Source organism: Protopterus annectens, chromosome 2.part2 (assembly GCF_019279795.1).
Source record: "Protopterus annectens isolate FY-2018-M chromosome 2.part2, PAN1.0, whole genome shotgun sequence".
Lineage (NCBI taxonomy): Eukaryota > Metazoa > Chordata > Ceratodontiformes > Protopteridae > Protopterus > Protopterus annectens.
In genome coordinates this window covers 339632395-339652227 of record NC_056730.1, presented here as the reverse complement: position 1 = coordinate 339652227, position 19833 = coordinate 339632395, and the positions used below count along the sequence as shown (strand labels likewise).

At 41.3% G+C, this 19833-nt stretch overlaps 1 protein-coding gene across 1 annotated transcript in view; it reads left to right on the top strand.

Annotated features, from left to right (window-relative positions):
- Positions 1–19833, top strand: part of LMBRD1 (LMBR1 domain containing 1) — a 2226796-nt gene that overhangs the window by 1534959 nt on the left and 672004 nt on the right. The window contains exon 13 of the mRNA XM_044063893.1: positions 11311–11460. Coding sequence (XP_043919828.1) covers positions 11311–11460 — 150 coding nt within the window. The remainder of the gene's footprint in view (positions 1–11310; positions 11461–19833) is intronic.

Below are 19833 nucleotides of genomic sequence, written 5' to 3'. Positions count from 1 at the left end.
AGAAGTGATTTTGGGAGGAAGATAGAACCACTTAAGAGTTTAATAGTCCATAATCATCTAAGTTCAAGGATGCTGGTGTCAATGAGGTGGCTTTGCAGCTCTCTTACCCAGTGCCTTCATTGGCCAAGGCCTCTAATGCTACACCACTGAAGGCTACCACACCTACAACAGCTAGAGCATCTTTATGAGTTGGAGCTGCTTTGACATTGATCAGACCCATGGCCTGTTTACAAGCATTTGGGTCTGACACGTGTGCTATCATTTGCAGTAGCGAGGGCAGTGTCTCCAGCTGTTGGTACTGGAGGAAGTCAAAGGAGACCAGTTGATGTCTTGTTGCACTTCCAAACACAGTCTAAGATACTAAAGCAAAAACTCACTGTTTGGCTTGCCCCAGCTAGTGCTGACTGGGCCTCAGCTCTCACCTGCCATCCAGATTCCTATATATTATCTCTTCAGGTGGCTTAAGACTTGGGAGATTTTTATAATCTGGACAGCCAAACTCTGAAGAACCTTCAATGTTACAGGTAATGTCTTCTAAAAGGAAAGGGGAACCTTTTCCTCATAGGGATTCAAACACCTTAGATTCCGAGGTGGAGGAATTAGCATATGTGAACCAATTGTTTCCATCCTCCTACTTGAAATGTAACAACAAGTGCACACGTTCCTCTTCATCATCTCCCAAGAATGTGTTGTTTGGAGATACCTTTCACAAGTTGGAGATCTTTTTATTAGAAGCTAATGAGTTCTCTCAGACTTGGATCTGATACAGACATTTTCTAGGCTTGCCAAAACCCAACACTCTGGCCATCTCTCCAGACTTGCAAGTTCTGGATGATGGCCTTTATAATGCATCCTTGCAAACTGATTCCCAAACCCCTGCCCCGAAGAAGCCAGACAGCTTTGCAGGGTCCATGTCTCCCACAAATGTCTGTATAAGAACTTGCTTGCTGATCCAGCAGACATGTCCATTATTCCAGCAAGGGACCTAGTTTTCACTGACCGGATGAATACAGTACTTCACTGTTTTGAGACGGACATATACCTCAGTACCTTGACTGTTAGGAAACCTAAACTGCCAGTCTTACATGTTAAAATGTAGTCTCTCCTTGATTATTTGAGACAGAATATGGATGGGGCAGAAGAACAGAATCTTAGAAGGGAGATGCGACTTACCCAGCCTCAGTAACCAGATTCCCAGACAGTCCACGAAATATGGCTATGATGCAGTAATCCATCCTGCAGGGCAGTTGCTTCAAAGTTTGTGGTTAGGAGACTTGCTTAACTGTGGACTTTGCCCCTTGCAAAACATAGGAAAGCAGAGCCACTGGACACCCCTTTGGAGCATCTCTTTTGATTAAGAAGCTGAAAAACAGGTGAAAACAATGTAGTCCGTGAAAAACCTTTTGCATTCCCAACCACAGAAGTCACATAATGTATTCCAGAAAGGGCTGTCCCTTTTACCCTAAACAAAAGAACACCAAAGCCTAAGAGGAAAAGGAGTTGCTACATAAGAGTGGCAAGCTGTCAGTAGAGGGAAGCCATGGATCCCTCAGGGCCATCGGTAGTAGCTGCTGCAGAAAACAGATTACTGAAAAAATATTGTACCTTAATGTTGTTGCAAACAAAAGAAGCCTGAGTGACAAAGGCTTTATCAATCCAAGGGAAGCTGCATGTCTATATGCTTTCCTTAATGAACTCTTGATTCCCAGGGTATTCCAAAATATAAGGGAGGGTAAGCCAAGAGTGCTACTTATAACACCTTTTTGGCCAAGGCAACATTGGTTCTCCCTTCTGCTAAGACTAACAAGGGAAGAATTGATTCTCTATCTTCAGCAAGTGGATCTCTTGAATTAGAAGGGGTTGATCGTTCACTTCAACTTTCTGACTCTAAGGCTGACATTGTCCGTGATTTAACTCTCATCTGTTTCAGGCACATTATGAAGACCAAAGGAGTTCATAGGTTTATTGGAGTTTACTAGACTAATGGCCGTAGGGCCTTTACAAGCCTAGCCATGTTATAGATACATAGACTGTTACTAGACTCATGACTCGAGGGAGGGGGGGCTTTCTAAGCCTAGTCAAGTTTTCCCAAAAGAATAATGATGTCCTGCATACAAATAGTACATTGAAGGCCAGGCTTTTATAAGCAACCTCTATCCATAAGGGTGCCAGGCCTGGAGTAAATTTCCTGTTCACTATCCATTTGTCTAGGTTGTGCTTTACCTGAGTGATAGACTTCACATGGATATGTTCCATAGCAGGGGCAGTCTCTGGGACACACAATTGTCTCTCCAGAATGTTCTGTTTAAGTCACAGACAAAATTAAGGTCCTTAGACCTTGTATTTCTGGAACTCTTTGACTTACAAATATGTAGGAGATTCATAATTGTGGGGTTTGTGGATGCCTTGTAAGACAGGCATATACCCATGTTCCCTGATTGGCCTTGGTTAGATGGTTGTTATTCAGAGAGTAAGTGTGTGATCAGCACCGACTGCCCCTATCCATGAGGGATATAGGCGCCACCCCCTGGATGAATTTACAGTTTCCTGTCCAATTCTCTAGGTTGCGGTTGAATAGGGTCATTGAGGAGCTCTGCTTCATGTGAATTGGGAGTTTATTCCAGAGCAATGACAATCTCTGGAAGATATCTGTCTGTCGAGCATGTTTTGTTAATGTCATAGGATAGGTTGGGGTCTTTGGAGCGAGTGACTCTTGTCCCATTTGATTTGCAGATGTGCAGCATTTCCATTAAGGCAGGGTCAGAGACTGTTCTGTAGACTAGGCAAAAGTCACCTCTCAGCAGCCTGTAGGATACAGAGTACAGTGACAGAGCTTTCAGTCTTTCCATGTAGGTCATGTTTTGGAGGCCCTGAGTTTTCTTGGTGAGAAACGTGTATGGTCTCTCCAGCTGCTGCATGTGTCTGGCGATGTACATGCATGTGATCTGATGTGGGTCAAATACAGAGAAGTTTTAACATCCTTCGTCTTGGATGTGAGGCCCTTACTTTTGAGATGCGCATCATAGAAGGCTTTCCTTACTACGGTGGACACATGGTGATTGAAGTTTAGATTGCTGTAAACCTGTTTTCCCAAATGTCGCACCACAGGGTTTGAGCTTAGGGGGGTGCTGTCAGTGTTGTAAATTGTAGGGATTTCCACTTTGCCAAACAGGATGATAATGCACTTTTTTTTAGTCCATGTAATATGTTAACGTTGTGCCAGGACTCAATGATTGTGCCCAGTTTGCAATCATCGGTAAACTTGGTAAGCCACAGGCCATGTACTTTCGTCTGAATTTCTGCGAAATAGATTCCAAACAGTAGAGGGCGCAGCATAGGTCCTTTTGGTACACCACTGATAACTGGTCTACTGGTAGAGGTGGAATCCCCAACTTTGACAGTATGCATTCTGTCAGTAAGCCAGTTGGCTACCCATCTAGTCATGTATGGGGTAATCCCCAGCTGGGAGAGTTTCTCAATGATACCTGAGTGGGGGATTGTGTCAAAAGGTTTGACTAATCAAGATGGGTGGTATGTATTGTTTTGCCTTCATTCAGGGCTTTGGTGACATTCTTGAAGAAGTCCACCAGGTTCAGTAGGTATGATCTACCCTTAATGTCAAACTGGGTCAGGTCAAGAGTTTGAAGGTCATCCTTGTCCTTGTTGATAAGGTCCATGATGATTCTTTCCATGGACTTACAGATAAGGCTGGTTATGCTTATAGATCTATAGTTCCCAGTGCCAGTTGATGGACTCCCTTTATGCAAGGGTATTACTGTTGCTGTTCTCCACTCTGCTGGAGCAAAGCCATTGCTCAGGCTGAGATTAAAGATTGCCAAGTGGTTCCGCTGCGTCTTGTTTTAGATTGTTTAGTAAGAAGCCTGGAACGTTGTCTGATCTCATAGAGGCCATATTTTTGTTGTTGGATAATGCAGATATGTTCTGCTGTTTGGAGATATTAGGTAAATGACTGATGTCAGGTATGCTTTGGGGTATGACTGGTGGGGACAGAGGGGGTTGAAGTTTGCACCAAATCTGTCAGCCAGCAGGTTAGCATTTTCCTCAGGTTCAGTATGAGAGGTATCATTCACTAGTTGGGAGTTCCCTTTTAGATTTCAGAAGTAGCTAAAGAATGCCTTATGATTATCCTTAGGTAGGAATGCTAATTTAGCCTTGTAACTAGCTTTAGAGGACTTTACAAGGTATCTGATTTGCTTGTTTACGCTGTGGAGGGTATTCTTTTGCTGAGTAAGTTCCCTCTTGTTCTTAGACATCAGTTTATTCCTTTTGTTATATAACATATTTATACTTGAGGTCCACCAGGGTTGCTTGTTTTATTGGGAGGACCTGGTTTTGATCCAGTCAGATAAAGCTGAGTCTCTGCAGTTGTTTGTCATTATACAGAGCATTGGCATACTCCTCTGCATAGGAGTTATTGTTGGCTGCATCAGCAGGGGGGGTTTGAAACTTTTTATACCATTGCCTCATAGGCTGTAGTTTGCTTTAGAGAAATTTTTCTTTTTTTTTTTTTTTTTTGCTCCTGTGGGAGTGCCAGGTCTAATTGTTATTTTGAACGAAGACAGATTTATGGTCTGACCTTACCAGGGTGGACAACACACAGGGTGTAATGCAGTGACACCCCACCCCCCATTTTGGAGAGTACTGAGTCTAGGACATTTGATGTTTGGAGTGCAGACTAGCTGTTCTAGTACATGTATTGATAAAGTCCCCGGAACCTCAGGGTGAGCATGCTTGTGCTAGTGTATGTAACCCAGTCAGTGGAGGGATAGTTGAAATTTTCCATGACCAAAATGTTTGGCTGTATGATGACTGGCTCTTGTAGGTCCAGGTCAGTGGTGTGCTTGTCTTGGTTCATGGTGGGGGACCTGTAGCTAGATTTGGCTTTAATGAAGATGGTTACATCTCCACCTTTGGTTCTTTCATGCTCGTTTTGGGGTCTGAATTTATGGAAGGCATTGTAGCCTTGCACGACTGAGGTGCTGTGTGCAGCCTTGAACCATGTCTCAGTGACTGCATAGATGTCAGCATCTTTCAAGGTGAGGAGTGCTTCCAGGGAGTGCAGTTTCTGTTTAGGCTCTCGCATTAAGCAGCATAACCTTGAGTTTGTTTCAAGTGGATTTTTTTTTTTACTTCGAAAACCCAACTTAAAACCAAACTTATACAAAATGAGGCTGTTGTGAGAGTCCCTGAAGGTAGAAGAATAACCCATTTCTGTCTGTCTGCCTTTAAGCCCCACCAATTTTCTTATAGTTGGTCATGAAACACTACATCAAAGGGGTGTTGAACCTTAACGCCCACCTGAAAAAAGAGATTGCCACCATGAGATGTGAACTTTGTACATGAAGAAATTACTTTGTCTCTCTATGAACTGACTGCTTTCACTCCAGTAAAATTTCTTTCTTGGAAGACTTACTTTCTGGTAGCATTGAGATCAGAAAACAAAAAATGCCAGCACCTTGGAGAGTCAAACAAAAAGGTTTATTTAAACTTCAAAAAGCTGGTTATTAGACCGGTTTCAGCTAAAAGCTTTCCTCAGTAATACCTTTGAGATCAGCTAGACAGATTTCAGAATTGCAAGCTGCCATCTGCAAAGAGCCCTCCTTGGTAATTCAAAAGGGTAGGTTCAGCACCCCGCCTATTCTTGCATTATGCCTAAAGTGTTTACAGAATTTTTGATAAAACTAGGAAATCCACCTTCCTGTATTTTTCCCATTTCCTCATAATAAGGGTGAAAGAATTTTGCACTCACTTGATCTCCTCAGATACTAATGATTCTACTTGCACAGAGAAATCCTATGTAGAAAGTCTGATGAGCACTTTATTTTCTTTGCTAATGGCAGAAGAGGAAAATCTGATGACAAATGGACCATCTCTAAGTGGAAAGTACACTGTGTTACCTTATGTTCTACTCATCATGGCAAACCAGAAGCAGGTAAAATGAAATATTCTGCCAGGGCCACAGTTATCACTATAGCCTTCCTCAGAGTGAAACACTTTGCAGTGCGTTTTTGAAGCAGCCGTCTGGTCTTTTGTACAAACACTTGCCAAGTTTTACAGCTTAGCCAGTATTTCAAGGGTCAGGGCAGACTTTGTCACAGCTATTTTTCAGGGTCTTGTGTTCCCTGCTATTCCAACAGGCCAGCCACCATTTGACTCTGAAGCTCTGGGACTCATTACAAGAGTGGGTGCTGTTTCAGTGAATCACAAAGGACACAGTACATTTGTTTTAGGCACTTGCAGTAATTGTAGCTATCTAGGTAGCTTCACTGTTATAGTACTCATTCCATCCTTTCTATCTGTAGGACACATTTGGTTTGGTGGTGGGGCCCTGTCTGTCCTCCAGCATCTTCATCTCTCCTAAAAAATCAGGCACATAACTGTCACAGATGTCTGCAACAGAAGCTTAGAGAGCCAGGTTTGAGGGTCTTCTAGTTATTGTTTCCCACCTGGGATGAGTCATCCTTGGGTGAGTCATCCTGTGGCCCTAGGAGCAACTCTTGAACCTGATAAGACAAGAAAGATCTGACATTTGGGCTTGCTGATGTCCCTTTATTCCACAGTCCTGACAATGAAAGGTAAGGGAGTCCACTGGACCAGGGGGAGGACGGGACAACAGCTGTGGTATTTGGACTGGCTGTCAGGCTCTGCAGTCCAGAATAGCAAGAATTACTATTGCAAAATGATTCTACTTGAACATCTACAGTTATTGTAAGTTCCTAACACAACTGTGTGTACTCAACATAATACAGTTGCATCACACACAGAAACCCAGTCTGTAAGTAGATACAAGTGATGTACACAACATGCAGCTGTCAAAACTTTAATTGCAACACCCATTCTTGCACAGTAGGTTTTCTACAGTTTTGTAGTGCTTGCTGTGTAGCAGACACAAACCTTGTCCACACATGTTAATGTGCACATGTGCATGTATACACACACACACACATACACACACACACACACACACACACACACACACACACACACACACACACACACACATTGAAAGTGTGTACAGTACCTTTGCACATTTTCTGTGCAGTCTAAACACAATTAATTTGTTTCTACAACACATTTTGTAATACACTCTGTTCAACATACAGCATAGCAGTCTGATTGCAGATAAGCTAGTGTGAGTAATAGCCCCCACCAAATACGTTTTCTCTATTATAAGTAGTGTGCAAAGGCTGTTTCTGGTCTCCAGCTCCCTCTTGGTGCAGCTAAACTGCATAACACAGCGGAGAAACCTTTCCACATGTATACACTGTATTGATGTTTAAAGTGTGCACATAGTACAGCTGAGGTGCATTGCTCACAGTCTTCTGTATTTTGAGCATCTGTATTCATTTTCCTCCTCTCAGATAATAGTTTAGTAGGACCTACACACATTTGTCAGCATTGATTTGTGTTTTCATTGTCATCTTACACTATAGCACTCTTGTCTCTAATGTTTTATCATCACAACTCTCAAATGCAGATTTCCGTAAACCTTCCCACACTCTCATAACCTGTTTTGTATTTTAGCTGGGTGTACAGGCTGTGTTGCATCATACACATTTGGCAAACCTAGACATGAATCCTGCTGCGTGTGTTGCTCAGCTAAAATGTTTGTTGCAGGTGGTTCATGTTGTTTTATTGTAGGGCAGAATGTGGCAGTGGTTTCTTCTACTAGATTGGCAGAAGTTAGTTATGTTTGGTCATTTTCATAATGTAAGAAGAGAAGTCATGCTCACTGTGCAAGATCATTCTAACACAGCAGTGATGCATGGCTATACTCACAGTGTAAAATGTTCTCTAACAATGCAAAATAAGCTTTCTATTTCAAAAATATGCTTTGTAAAAAATTAACAGTACAATTTCATGCGTGCTTCTTGTTAAAAGTGTATGTAACTCACAAGTAACCACACAAAATTGGCAATCCTGTCTTTCTTGACAGGATCTTGGAAAGTATATTACCCAAAATGGAACTTTAAAAATAGAAATATGTACAATGGATTGATGTAAATTACTGTTTGTCTGGTCTCTATCATTTTTTTAGCAAGGGGGATGTTACTCTCCACTCCTTTCAGCTTTTTGAAAGCTGGGGGCTAATGAGAGATGAAAGCTCCCCCCTTACTACAGTAGTTTACAGTAAACAGTAGTTGACCACGTAACATGACTGAACACATTTGAATTTCTTCAAACATGGTGCTCCTGTGCAGTTTGCTATGTCAAGATACACATGGTCAACAATTGTACTTACTGCATTGCAGCAAAGTTTCTTACTTTCATATAGTTGATTAAACATGTATAGCTCATACAGTTTTGAATCTTTCTACTAGAGTAACTTACACTATTAGTGATTTGTGGAACTGTATGTGTTCTGTGCAAGATCACACAGAATGGGACAAGGAAATTTGCCTTTTTTTCCACATTGCTGTGTTATCTCAAAGTTGATTTATTTACAATAGCAGGCATGTGAAGGGGTATAGGGGGCTTACTCCCCTGCAAAAAGACTACTTTTTTTGTGTGCGCATGTGTATTTTGTTGGCATGTTCTCATTCAGTCGAATGAGTTTTGCTATAATGAATAGTTGATTTATTGGAAATTGATTGTTTAGTATAGGTTATGGTGATCTCACACTGTGTAACTCATAGTTATACTATTTCCTTATTGACGCTTGCCATCTGGGAGGAGTAACCATTGCTCAGAATGTTTACAGATACTTCATTGGCAGCCTTTTTCACACAAGTGATTTGACTGGTAGTGTGGTAAATCTGAGTATTGGGTGCCCTTCGGAATGATGGGTTAATGTTTGACACGGTGTCAAAGAATACAAACATTCTAAAAGATGATATAATGCTATTGGGGCACATAGTGTGCCTAACCAATGATCCCTCTTAAAAAAATAGTTGAATAACCATTATGACAGTTGAGATTGCGAAATGTGAAAGAGTTTATATTCTTGAGGCTGTCACATCAGAAGATAATTTTGCTAGGAAAAAAGGGTATATGTGTTTCAATACCTTACCTGTTACATTGGGCAAAGCATGCAACAGTGAATACACTCGAACATCTACATTTATGGTAGGTACACAACTGTACTTTTATTGTCCTTGATCTCGCCTTCCTTTTTGCATCCCACCTCCTTCCCCCTTCCTGGAGGATCGAGAGGAATCCCTTCTTCTATTGGTTATACTGGCTGGGTTTCCTTTATACCATACCTTATGGTTAGTCTGTCTACTACCATTACTATTGTGGAGGGGTCACACCTTTATATGTAGGTGTCATTGGATATGTAAAGTAGATTATATATCTTGTCTATTTATAAGGTGTAGTGCTGGGTTATCACAAACGAGATCTGGGTAACTGCCGCTAGGCATGCTGGGATAGGGGCTAGCCTTGAGCCAGTAAAAGCTCTTGTTATCTGATAACTAACCATCCAAATCCCTGATCATAGATTGAAGACGCAAGGCTTTGCTGGTAAAAAATAATTTATCTGTTTTTATGAGATTTCTCTTGAAGAATCCTTTTGTTATGAAAGTTTTTCTTATTTACAGTCATAAGAAAATGTATTTAATAATTAAAGAATCAGAGCAATACTATACTAGTCAGGGAAAGCTAGTAGGTATTCATAACTTTCTAAAAGAGCTTTAAATGTTTATTTCACTTCAAGAATATTTTCCTGCAATATCTGTGGCTATTCTAGGAAGATCTCTGTTCTCCTCCGCTAAAACAAGAATATCAGTGGAAGTAAACTGCTTGAAAATCTTGAGACTTGTTGGAATATAATTTTGTAAAGACTGCTTTTATATGTTTCCTTGTTTTGAGTATGCTAAAAATGATGGTGTGTTTCCAGGGTATGCTGAAGATCAGATTTCATATACACTGACTGAAAATGTAGGGTTTTATAAGTATAGGTCATGTATTATACGAGCTTTTTCCATTTATGACATCCAAAATGTTTAAGATAAGACCAGGGCAAACTAGACTTCAGACTCTTTTATTCCTTTGTATGGTATCACGGCTACTTAGAATGTGTTAATCATGACTCAGAAACCACAAACTGATAAAATAAGAGCCTGTCAAAAAGGTCCAACTACTAATCCAAATATAAATTTATTGAGCACTTTTGTCTTTTAGTTTCATGTTACGTCATCAGAATGAACTCCGTTAAAAACCTGCTACTGACGATTGGATGGGAGAAAGGAAATTCACCCCGGGGATCACGTCAGTTGCCCTGCTCGACAAGGGTCCAGGGAAGTAAATAGTGTGGGAAGAAATAGCCAGGGAATTGTTATGGCTAGGCTTGTATAGGCCCTAGGGCCGATAGCCTAGTACCAACCTATGAACTTATAAATAAGTCAAACAAATCACATGCTTTAATTACCTAAGTAAATCATTAAAAAATTAATGCTCCAGAATTTTAGATTTAAAACTTACATCTATGCTAAAATAACAACCATCTCACTAAAATAATTGTACACGTAATAAAATCTTTTTATTTGATTATACATAAGAAAGACTAATAAGGCTTAAAAAAGTAAACAAAGTTATGAAAACTATGTTGCCATCATTCTAAAATTACCTATAATATGGGTTCCTATTACGTGATTGAAGACGCATTCTGTCGAATGCGTCTTGATCGAACGTAAAAGAACGAAAAAGCAAAATAGCAAAGCGGCTTTTAAGCGAATTCTTTTCCTGGGAAAGAATTTGCTTGGCCGCTTCTGTTACTTTGCTGTTTTCTGCACTGTAGTGCAATCTCAGAGTTGGTATATTTAAGTAGGGGGGGTGTGGGGGGAGAAGTCCCCCACTTTATGTAATTTTTAAAGGTTAAGGTTTTTTTTTTTTTTTTTGGAACAGCAATTTTTTTCCCTTGGAAAAAAATCACTGTTCTGAGATTTCGACATTGTAAGCTTTCACTTACATGGAGTCAATTAATCATTGTTTGCTTTTTTAAGCGTTTGATGATGTAGTATAGACCCTATAATACACCTTTAATTTCATTAGACTAGAAATGGACACTATTTCATAAACCCAGTGCTGTTATTGCATTCAGATACAATTGCCACCAAAGTTCCTTCTTTTCTAGGAACAAACCCCAAGGCCTTCCCCTAAGGGATGAAAGCAGTCAGTACATTTATATTTGGATTAGTAGTTGAACCTTTGCAACTAGTTCTTCTTTTACTTAGAATGTGTTCCCAGAATATGCTGGGTATCAGATTTCAAATAAAACTAACTAAAACATTTTTACTCTATAATTACAAATCTTGCATTATACTAACTTGTTTTATTTATTATCCCAAGCTGTATAAGATAAGACCAGGACGAACTCGACCTCAGGCTCTGCTGTTTCTTTGCATGATACTACTACTAATTGTCCTTCACACAAGCTACATGATCTACAGCCTTGCACCTCAATATGTTATGTATGGGAGCCAGAAGTACCCAGTTCAGGTGAGATAATCAGGTGTTTCTTGGACAATTTACAGATGCATGTGCTAAAATCTGCAGTCAATTGGAATAAATCTATAGACAAAAAAACAACTTTCATTGCATTGTTTTCGTTTTGTATGCGTAGTTGCATATTGATTCCCTCCATCATTCCTAGATTCCTTAAGAACATCAAAAAATGACTAGCACCTTACATTTTTGTTAAGTTATGATACTTAGTTGTCACGTTCCCTTTGTTGCAAACCATAATAATCAGCATTTTCTGCAAAAATCCCATTGATTGATGGCTTCTTTATTCCATTATCCTTTATTGACTTAGTCCCATTAAGTTAGTAGCCTCTATTCAAGAGAGACATGAGGTGGGATTTTTACTACAAGGAGAAATTTGTCCAGGACAATGGGGAGTGTCCCTACTCATTTTGGTAAGTGCCAAGTTTGTACATTCAGTTTAATATCTCATCCAAAGGATGGCACACTTAGAAGTCCATCACCCAGGTTGCTACACTGCAGTGTCTGCAGTTGAAAATGAATCCAGTTACATGCAGTGTAAATAGAAGACATAGCTTTCTGATTTTCTAGTAGCAAAGGCACGTATGCAGTCTGTTGAGTCACTGACACTACTACTAACCATTTCCTATTATGAATCTTATGTGCACCTAACTCAGGTGTAAAGCAATGTGTGTAGATGCTTTGGGACTGTGCAAAATCATAATTTCTGCACATTTTATGATTATATTTGATCTTTGAGTGACCATTCTGTAGTGTTCTTTGTGGTGGTAGGTTTGCTGGATGCAGTAAAATCAATGAGAACTTTTTTTTTTCTCCCAGAAGAATAATTGGTGTTTGTACTTGCATAAAAGTGCGTGGTGTGTTGCTCGCAAATTGTCTTTCTTCGGACAACTTCTTGCCACCACCATCTCATTTATCAGATTCACTTTTTATTTTATCGTTCAGTAGTTACATCTTTTATCACATTGGGGGTTAGGGGTATTGCCCCTTCCTTTATGACAGATGTTTAATGTAGCTGGAAAGACTGATCCTCCTCCTATCTTCAGTCTGGCCATTACCATTTGTCTAAACATGTAGTGGCACCTTTTTCCATGTGTAGGTCTATATATATATATATATATATATATATATATATATATATATATATATATATATATATATATATATATTGTTTTCATTAGTTTTTACAGTCTGTCATTGTTGCTGCAGTAGTAAAGTCTCTGCAGTTGACAAGTGTGATATTTGTCAGTTGCTTAGCTTATATTGGTGAGTTTTTGGTTGGGAGTTGCATTAGAAGTTTAACTTAATTGCATAGCCACTGCTGAAGTAAGACATTCATGAACTTTCCTCGTGGATTAAATGTTGCGTGCTGTGAACGAAGTTCTTGACTTTGGTATACATATATAAGAATTGATGGTGCCAGTGAAAGAAACCATGCTGTGTTCCAAAGCCCCTAGTGACTTACACTTCAGCACGGTTAAACACTGTATATTCCAGGACTTCAGAACTGTTAGATACTGTATATTCCAGGACTCTGGCACACACTTTTCAATGTGGAATTTCTTAGTCTCCTTTGACCCATCCCCACTATCTGCTTCTCCTGTCCTTCTGTTTCTTTCAGCCCTCTTACTCCTCAAAGACATTGTGTTATGTTTACATTATCCCATTTCTTTATTTTTATTATTATATTTACAAACACCTTTTTATTAAATATAACACTTGAGCAACAGGTAAAAACACAAAATCTGTCTGATCAAAAACCTGCAGTTCACAATATTTCGTCATGTAAGTGGAGATGTGTTATTTAAATCTGAAAAAAGAAAACAAGTGGGCATCTAGGGATTAGTTTTTCTAGAACTGTTTGCCAGGGAGTTTGACCACAGAAAGCTTATTAAGTCTGTTGTGTTGTTTTACTGCCTCCATTGATCTGGTGTTACTCATCATTCTAATGACATTATCCTACTTCTGGAGTATGTGTACATTTCAAACACGTGCTGAGGGCTTTCATAGCCATTAGCATTAGCAGAGTTAATATGTTGACAGAGTTATTGCATAAAAATTGTGTGATTAGTAAGGCCAGTCAGAAAAAATGTTTTGTGAATGCAGGCAAGATAAGAAGAATTTTAGTCCCTTTTAAAGCCCTTTAGTGCCAGGTATTCAATCCCAGAAGATGCGAGTTCAATTACCCAAAATTTGAATTAAGCACCTCCAAAAAAATGGCTCAACAGTGGGAAGAATTCTGAGCAGTATATTCGAAGTGTAGAAATACTTGTTGTGCCACCCAAAAAATCTGATTTTTGTGGGATTTTGTAGCAAACATTAGGGCCAGAAGGAGCTACCATTAAGCTCAGTTGAGGCAAACTTGTTAATCTTTCATTTAGGTGTTAGTAGCATTTTATAAAGATGACTAAGCATTTCTTGCCCAGTTCTACATAAGCCACTGTACTTTTCTGGGTCAGTCATCATGTTTAGTTTCTGCTTATTTATGTTTACTCCCTTTAGTCATTAATTACACATATATTTCCTTAAATGTAGGTTCTTCACCATGTGTGGTGGTGAATTGCTGGAGTCCCAATAATCTACCATCTACTACTAATTGTACCAAGTAAATTAGACCCCTAGCTTGTTACAGCCTAGCTAAGAAGTGAGCTCTATATAGCTCCCAAAAAGATGCTTCTGATATAGGCTTCTAGTCATGACAGTTAGTAGCTGAGAAAGCCCACTTAACTTTGTCCATTACCATAAGAGTTTGTCAACCCCCTCCCCGCATCCAAGGTGATTCATCTGGCTTCAGTTAATTTACTTTATTACTTTGAGGGGGTGCCCTAGCTTGACTTGTCACTATATTATTTTAGCAGCTGGCTACCTTGGGGTAATGAGGAACTGGAATACTTAAGTCTTCCAGCAGCAGGGTAAAGTTCAAAATCATGAGCCCCAACCTTTCCAAAACAGAGAGGAAGTTTAGTATGTCCCATGCCATTCTAGGCTTAGTGTTAACCCATAAGAACCCAGTAATCAATTGCTTAAATCTTTTGTAAATATCTAAAGGAGGGACACAGGGTCTCCTTGGGCATAATAAGCCACAGATGGCAGGAAAAACAGTTTATTGCCTGTTTGTTGTAACATACCTGCACAAATTCCATCCAGTTGTTTTTTTTTTATTTTACTGTCCGGCTTTGGATTTCTCTGAAGGTGAATTCCACTTTGTTGTGCAAGGTGGATGCCAATTTTATTCCAAGACAGGTTAAGTTGCCAGTCTGATTTATAAAGAGATACCTACCTGCTTGCAAGTCAAGTCATGGAACACAGTTCACCCCAATGGCCTTCATTGTATCCACATAAATTATATAGCTTGCTAGTTTTCCAAAATTGTTTAAGGTCTGTTTCAGGATTTGAGGAAAAACAGGATATCCTCTGCATGAAGTGCCAATTTTTTCTCATTTTTATATACATCATATCATTTGAAAGGGAAAAAGCAAAGCTTCATAGCTAGTAGTCCCAGGTATAGGAGGAATAGCAAGTGGGGCATAGGACATCCCAGTTGTGTGCCTTTGCAAATATCAAATTAGTCAGTCTTGTACCAGAAGTTCTTCGTGTTTCACTGTTGCAGTCATCACACTTGGGTTTATCTGCCTGCAGGTAGCCCTCAGTCGACCCGCATAACAGAGTCTTGGGATTTCTGCGTCGGATGCTGTTGCTTCTTCCATGATGTCTGGTCATCAGGGGTATAAAACAGGCAGCTGATGCCATTACATCAGTCTTTTTTGCCGAAAAGGAGCCCGAAGCAGAAGCAGTTTGCAAGTGCCAGTCGGACGCTACCTGAAATTTTCATTTTTCGAGTTTTAAACCTGAAGTCTTTTAAAGCTAAGTACCCCATTGGGGATAATTTTTTCTTGCTCTAACCAATGTCAGAAAAAGTTAACAATTGTATTGCCTGTGGAAAGCAAATACCTCACAGAGATTTTCATTCTCACTGCATCACCTGTTTAGGCCCAAACCACGATGTCCCTCACTGTCGGTTTTGTGCCTTGTTTAACAATCGAACCGTTTGTTGTCGGGCTATTTTTGCCACTAAATTCTTTCACTCTTGTTCTCCATATTCCAAAATGGCTTTGATAAGCCATCCGAGTCCCAATCTTCCAAAAAAGTGTAAAGACAGAGACAGACTGCATAGGTCCAAAACTGCCGATGATGCTTCCATTAAGCTAGTCGCCAGTCCGCCGGTACTCAGTGAGGTGCCTTTGCAGTCCCTGATGCGGGCTTCTACAGATTCGCGGGCCTCTGCTGAGACCCATTCGGAGGCTGGTATGCTGCGAGATGCTTCTTTGACTATGGAACCTGCGGATATCTCTACCTTGGATGGGTCTGCAGCCGCAGTGCAGGCACCGGCTTCTGAGGGTGTATTCCAACCTACCGATATTTGCATTAAACCGACAACTTCGTTTTCAGCTAAAACTGACGAGTTTCTCAGGCCCAGAGTATGCACTATGCCTAGGAAACCGATGACCAAAGCGCATGCTCAAGCTCCCATGACACAAAAACAAATGCTTAGAATGGCTGAAAAACCTTATCATCCTAATTAGTGGAAGCCAGCCTTCCCCTGCTAAGAGACAAAGAATTGAGTTTCTTTCTGATTCTACAGACCAGGAGTCTGATGACTCTGACCCTTCTGATTACCAGGACATAGCCTTATCAACCTTTGAGGATTCAGATAAAGAGGAATCCATTCCCTCTGCCTCCCCTCCAGAGGATTTTACTTTTGGTGAAACCTTGCATACTTTGAGACCATTTCCGCTGGGAATGCCAGGACTATCCTCAGTCCAAAAAGAGACTCAGAGAATTTTTAGAGTTGCCTCAGCACAGGCTTCTATCTATACCCCCCCTGTCCTGGATGTTGTATATAATGTCTTCATGGAATCCAGTCTTACTCCGGACACTTTACCACTGGTCCCTAGAAAACCTGGCAGGTACTACAGAGTACCTGATTTTCACAAATTTCTCTTTAAGAATCCTACTGCAGATCCAGAGACCATTTCCCAGGGACGTAAAGGTATTAAGGCTACTACAGCCAAAAACCCTACTCCTTCAGACAGGGATTCCAGAGCTTTAGACAGATGGGGTAAGAAGGGTATATACCTCTGCAACTCTTGCCATCCGGGCATTGAATTGCCAGTTTCACATGTTGAAGTACCAGCAACATATTATGGAACTAATTAAACAAAAAATGGTGTTATTTCCAGATTGTGCAGAAAATAAAGATTTACAAGAGTTAATGCATTCTGCAAACCAAGGTAGTAAGCATACTTTGCAGTGTGGCTTTGATGCCCTAGAAGCATCTTGCAGGGCTGCAGTCACTGGGTCTGTACTAAGAAGGCATGCTTGGCTGAAGGAACAAACTTTGCCAGACAATGTCAAATCAAAATTACTAGATGCTCCTTTAAATCAGGACCATTTGTTTGGCACCAAAGCAGAAGAGGTTCTTAAGAAGATGGAAGAAAAAGCTAAATCTATGCAAACTGTTAAAGAATTCTTGCAAGTGAAGCCACCTAGATTTAGTAGGCATTGGCCTTCTAAAAACTGGTCCTTTCCAGCCCCTTCCAGGCCTTCTCAGTCCAAAAACAGGGGAACCAGACCACCAAGACTACAGTCTCAGGGTATGCAGAGATCTAAACAATGGAGTCTTCCCACGTCACTAACAGGGAGTGGTAAGCCACCCCTTTATGGAAAAAGTTCACAATGACTTTTCAGTTATCCTTCCCAGCCCTGCCCAACTACTTGCACCCCTAGGAGGAAAACTTGCCCTTCATGCCAAAAACTGAATGTCCATAACTCAGGACCGACGGGTTCTAAATATTGTATCCCAGGGGTACAGATTCTACTTCCATTCACTGCCAACCCCAAGCGGGTTTCCAGACCTTCCTCCAAACCAGTGGGCAGAGGCTCAAAAGCAAGTACTTTCCCTGCTCAATATCAGGGCCATTCAACCTGTTACACTACAACAAAGGGGACAGGGTTTCTACTCCAGACTGTTCCTGGTGCCAGCAAAGGATTGCCTGATTCAAGCGACAGTCAGAAATTGCTACTTCAGCACCTGGCATTTGTAAAATGACTCCTATCTTCATTGGGGTACACCATCAACGAAAATAAATCACAACTGGTGCCCAGTCAAAAACTTGTATTCCTTCCTGGGAGCAAGCTTGAACACAGCTTCCCAGATGGCATTTCTCACTCCAGAAATGCAGGTCTGTTTGAACAACTACTTCAGACAAATGGTCACCAAAAACCCAGCTATCTGCAAGGAAAATACTGCAAGCCCTAGGGTTCATGGTCTCATGCATTGTGCTAATTCCATATGCAAGACTGCATATGAGGAAACTTCAGTGGTACTTAAAACGTCTTTGATGTCCTTCAAGGATGCATCTGCAGTCCTAACAAATGGGTTGTCCTGCCTCAGGCAGCCCTTCGGTCGGCCGGATTCCAAAGTCTGGGTCTGGCCTCGGCTGATGTCGCACTTCACCCGACGTCATAGCTGCTGTCAATTGGGTATAAAGGCATCAGCCGACGCCATTTTCCTCCGCGCGGTGCCCGAAGCAGAAGCTGTTCGCAAGTGCCGGTCGGTCAGATACAGAGATTTCTACTACCGAAGACTTCTAAAAAGCTAAGTACCCCATTGGGGACTCTTTCTTGCCTCAGCCGATGTCAGAAAAAGTAAATAATTGTTTAACTTGTGGGAAACAAATACCTCATAAGGATTTCCACTCTTACTGCCTTCCTTGCTTAGGCCCAGACCACGACGTAGCAGCTTGTCTAGCCTGTGCTTCCTTCAACCGACGGACACTTAGACGTCGGTCGGAGTTTGCGGAGGAGTTTTTGGTCCCGCTTTTGCTTACAAAATGCCGTCGGAGACTCCGACTTCACAATTAGCTAAAAAGCGTAAGGAAAAGGACCGACACTCGCGGTCCGCGGTTTCGGCCGAAACCACGGTTAAGCCAACCGCGAGTGTCTCGGTTTCGGCTGAAACAGAGTCCTTGGTTCTTCCTTCGGCCGAAAGCATACCTCCGACAGCCGAGGCCTCACACAGCATGGCTGAATCTGCTACTGAAATTTCTCCTGCTGTAGCAGGCACCCAGGATTTATCAGATACTATTCCTTTAGACATATCTACTCCTGCACGTGGAGCTGCTAGGCCCCCTGCATCCATGTCGATCAAGGCTTTCTCCAGGGCTAAACCAGCTAAATCTTCTAAGGCCTTGCCTGCTAAAACCCCCTCACACAGGCCTAGCTCTAGTTCCCAAATGCTCAGCCTGGCAGAGGATCTCATTTCTTTGATCAGGGGATCCCAACCTCACCCTGACAGGGCCTCTCATCCCCCTCCAGAGAAGAGGCCTAGAGCAGAGCCCCCTGAGCCAGTTTCTATGGATTATTCCTCTGATGATTCAGAAAACTCAAATCCTCCAGAAGGCCTTTATTCTCCATATGAGGATTCTGACGCAGAAGACTCCATTCCTTCTGCCTCTCCTCCTGAGGAATTTTTTTTGGGGAAACCTTGCATGCTATGAGAGAGCAATTTCAATGGCAGGGCCAGGATTTTTCAGATTCTAGGAAACGGCTAAGGACCTTTTTACATTTGCCACAGTATAGGCCTTTAGCCATTCCTCCAGTACTAACAGTTGTGGATGATGCATTTAATGATGCTCGTACTGCCCCTGACACTCTTCCCCCGGCCCCTGCTAAGCCCGACAGATACTACAGGGTCCCGGACACACATTATCACTTGTATAAGGCTCCTATTGCAGATCCTGAAACTATTTCTCAGGGCCCCAAAGCTGTAGCAACTACCAAAAACCCCCTCCCCTCTGAGAGAGAATCTAGAGCATTAGAGAGATGGGGTAAAAAAGTTTATACTTCTGCTACTCTTTCGGCTAGGGCCTTAAACTGTCAATTCCACATGATTCAGTATCAGGAATTTTTTTAGATCAGCTAAATAAAAAACTATCCTCTCCTGAACCTATAGATCGTAAGTCCCTTCAGGATTTGGTACATAACACTCAGCAGGTCAGTAATCATTCCTTAAAATGCGGCTATGATGCACTGGAGGCTTCCTTTAGATCAGCTATGACTGGTACAGTGATCAGAAGGCATGCATGGTTAAAAGAGCAATCGTTACCAGACCATGTAAAGTCAAAGCTCCTAGATGCTCCCATGGAGAAACTCAGTTTGTTTGGCTCCCCTGCACAGCAAGTGTTAAAGAAGGTGGAAGAAAAAGCAAAATCTGTCCAAACAGTCAAGGATTTCTTACAGGTCCAGCCTCCTAGGTTTAGTAGAAATTGGCCTTCAAAGAATTGGTCCTTTCCAGACACCACCAGA